Source organism: Coffea arabica, chromosome 8c (assembly GCF_036785885.1).
Source record: "Coffea arabica cultivar ET-39 chromosome 8c, Coffea Arabica ET-39 HiFi, whole genome shotgun sequence".
Lineage (NCBI taxonomy): Eukaryota > Viridiplantae > Streptophyta > Magnoliopsida > Gentianales > Rubiaceae > Coffea > Coffea arabica.
The window spans coordinates 3,151,331-3,154,292 of record NC_092325.1 but is presented as its reverse complement, the minus strand read 5'-3'; the positions used below and the strand labels follow the sequence as shown (position 1 = coordinate 3,154,292).

The 2,962-nt window shown below is 42.2% G+C and overlaps 1 protein-coding gene across 1 annotated transcript; it reads right to left on the bottom strand.

Moving 5' to 3' along the window:
• Positions 1 to 1,246: 1,246 nt before the first annotated feature.
• LOC113706684 (protein TOO MANY MOUTHS-like) lies at positions 1,247 to 2,962 on the bottom strand. The gene has a single exon (XM_027228622.2). It carries the CDS (start codon positions 2,929 to 2,931, stop codon positions 1,444 to 1,446), a length of 1,488 nt encoding a protein of 495 aa, XP_027084423.1. The 5' UTR covers positions 2,932 to 2,962; the 3' UTR covers positions 1,247 to 1,443.

Sequence of the window (2,962 nt, the reverse complement as noted above, 5' to 3'; positions counted from 1 at the left end):
CATAAATGAGTTGATTTGATTATATCCAATATCCAGTTATAATCCGTTCAAATCCGTCCGAATCACACCTCTACTGTACAGTAATAAAAGTAAAAAATCTTCAATCAAATGGGGGAAAAGTCTAAAAAGTAGTTGTTTGATACTTTGATGGATGGAGCACCTGTGAAACATTGGATGGTTAAGAACCGTCAGCCCATCAAGATCCAGGAGCAATCCAAGATCCGGAGTCCATACCATTTTCGCCCCGACACGCCATCCAACCTAGGTTGAAAGTGCTTACCCAGTCCATGGTGGGCAAGCGGGTCTGGGAGTGACGAGATCCAATCCGGCCCAATGTAACTCCGGAGCCCTTTGAAAGATTTTGTTCTTGAGCTACATCTTTTTAGGAAATCACCCTAAAAGAGTAAAGCGTAAATGATATGACCATAAAATTCATGGCAGCTTCCATGCGAAAGGAAAAGGTAATCACAGATTTGTGCTAATCGATTATTAACAGTTCATCGTTTAGGCCTTCTAGAATGAGTGCCTGACACGGTCTGAAGAAGATAGTTTATTATAGTAGACAGCTAAGCTCGTGTTTTACATTATATGTAACTTTTGAAATGACGAAATATACAAAGAGAATTATTAGAGTCGGTCTAGTGATTTGTAACTTTTGAGGTTCTCTCCAAACTCAGGTTCAGAATTCAAATCTTAAACCTGATAGTTAGAGGTACGAAGAGTGTGGGTAGGATAAAAGTGAAAACATATACTATTTAGAGTATCTTGAAAGTGCAAATATACGGTACTTTGATTAATACAGATGCTGAAAAAATAAACACCGCAATTATAGCTCTCTTCCCCCCTTAATTTTTTTTTTCCGAAAACGATAGAGATTTCATTGCTAATAAAAGGATAGTACAATATATGAGCAAGGGCTCAATTTGGACTTTACAAAAGTGTACTAAAATACATAGGGTCTAGAATCTCCTCATCAAAGTGAAAGTGAATTGCTAGCTTACTTAACCTCTTCCCCCCTTAATTGAACTTGTGGGATTATACTTTTTTGCTGCCTTTTCGCCAAAATTTGGCTCTGGGTCGTTGCAAAACCTTTCAACAGTCCTAAGGTATCAGGAAAGAGACCATAATCCGGTGGTAAAACAAATATTGTAGAGAGTAAAGTTAGCAATATTAGTCTATGTCCAGAATAATTCTTTTCCCTGTTAAACTGATATGAAACGTTAGGGCGTTGTTGGCTTCAAATTCCCAGTTCGCACTGTTCAAATATAAGTCCTCGAGGAAAATTGCTTACATGCAAGATCACAATATATTTATGGGATCAAATTTGGAATCTACAATGTGTGGAAACCTATTTTCTAGAAACATTTAGATATACACTTACCATTTAGATTCATAACGCTGGTATTAACTTTATACACCTCCCTAGCTTTCCCCTCCGAAGTGTCACATTACATAAACAGCAAACAGAAGAAAATTCGCAAGTTGTAGCAGCATGAAACAAGCGACTGCAGGCTTCTGAACTCTACCAGCTGATTTGGTACCTAACGGCCCCAACTCTGTTCCATCAATAGTAGAAATATGTCGGACGGCTTTTGTTGCCATTCCATATTTGGATGTCTCACAAATTCCAATGACCGAATCAGATGATGTAGCAAGATCATCTCCAAGCCCACTTTTCGTATCATAACATAGACCAGAGTTATTGTTGAGCCTCAATTTTCTTCTCATCCTCCAAACCATGTCTCTATTAAATGGGACAGGTCCCATTAACAAATTATTGTCTAGCCTTAGCTCACTGAGGTCATTCAGGTCCCCAAAACTGGCTGGAATTGAACCATTCAACTTATTCCCATCAAGATGGATAACTCGAATCTTTCTCAACCGGCCGAGTGACTCGGGTATTATTCCCTGCAGATTGTTTTCGGATAATATTAGAACCACTAAGTCCTTCAGACCATCAAATATGGAGCTTGGGATTGTGGTGGACATGGTCGGGTTGCCGTTGAGCAACAAAGCTTGAAGGGAATTCAATTCTTTCAGAGACGCTGGAAGTGGACCGGCGAGACTATTGTAGCCCAAGTCTAAGAGAATTAGGTTCTCTAGACCGCTGATTGACTCAGGGATTGGACCGGATAGGCAATTACGGCTCATGTCCAATTTTATCAGCGAAGGACAATTCATGAGAGTGGTGGGAATTGAACCGACAAGATGATTTTGGTTGAGGTCTAGCACATTCAATTGAGGGAAGCTTAGGTCAGGAATCAGACCGCTGAGTTGGTTTCCACTCAAATCCAACGACCTTAGACTGGTGATCCGGCCAAGTGAACCGGGTATCGAACCGTTTAACTCATTCTTGTGAAGATCAAGCACTTTCAAACGGGTGAGATTTCCCAACTCATTTGGGATGGGCCCAACAAGGCCATTCTCCCTTAGGACCAGAGTCTGTAGGCTTTTTCCCAACCGGCCCAAAAATGATGGGATGGGCTGAGGATTGTTAGTAAGACAGCGATAGAAGAACAAAGTCCTCAGGCGTGGGAGTTTTGTGATGGAAGGTGAAATGGAGGATTTGGCTATGTCACAAGTTGGAAATGCAGTATCATCAGACAACGCACCGAAGGAAAGGGACACTACATGATACACATTGTCTTTGTCCGGCATGCACTCGATCCCGTGCCACCGGCCGCGACAAATGTCCGGTATATCGGTGGCCCAATCATTCCCGGTGGCTCGCATGATGTCGTAAACTGCTTCTTGTTCGCGGATATCTGTTCGAGCACCATTGTTGTTCACGGTGAATGCAGTTTGTGGGCCGTCGACTAGGGCTGATGGCGAGCTGGAATCGGGCACGGTCACCGTCAAGGACCTGCCCAGAGGAATGCATACTAAGATGAGCAGCAGATGAGTTTCCATGAGCGAGGAAAGTTTATCCATGTTGCATAGATGGACAGATTTTCCGGAGGAC

Coding starts and splice junctions, on each gene's coding strand:
- LOC113706684 (XM_027228622.2), bottom strand. CDS start 2,931: ATGGATAAACTTTCCTCGCTCATGGAAACTCATCTGCTGCTCATCTTA.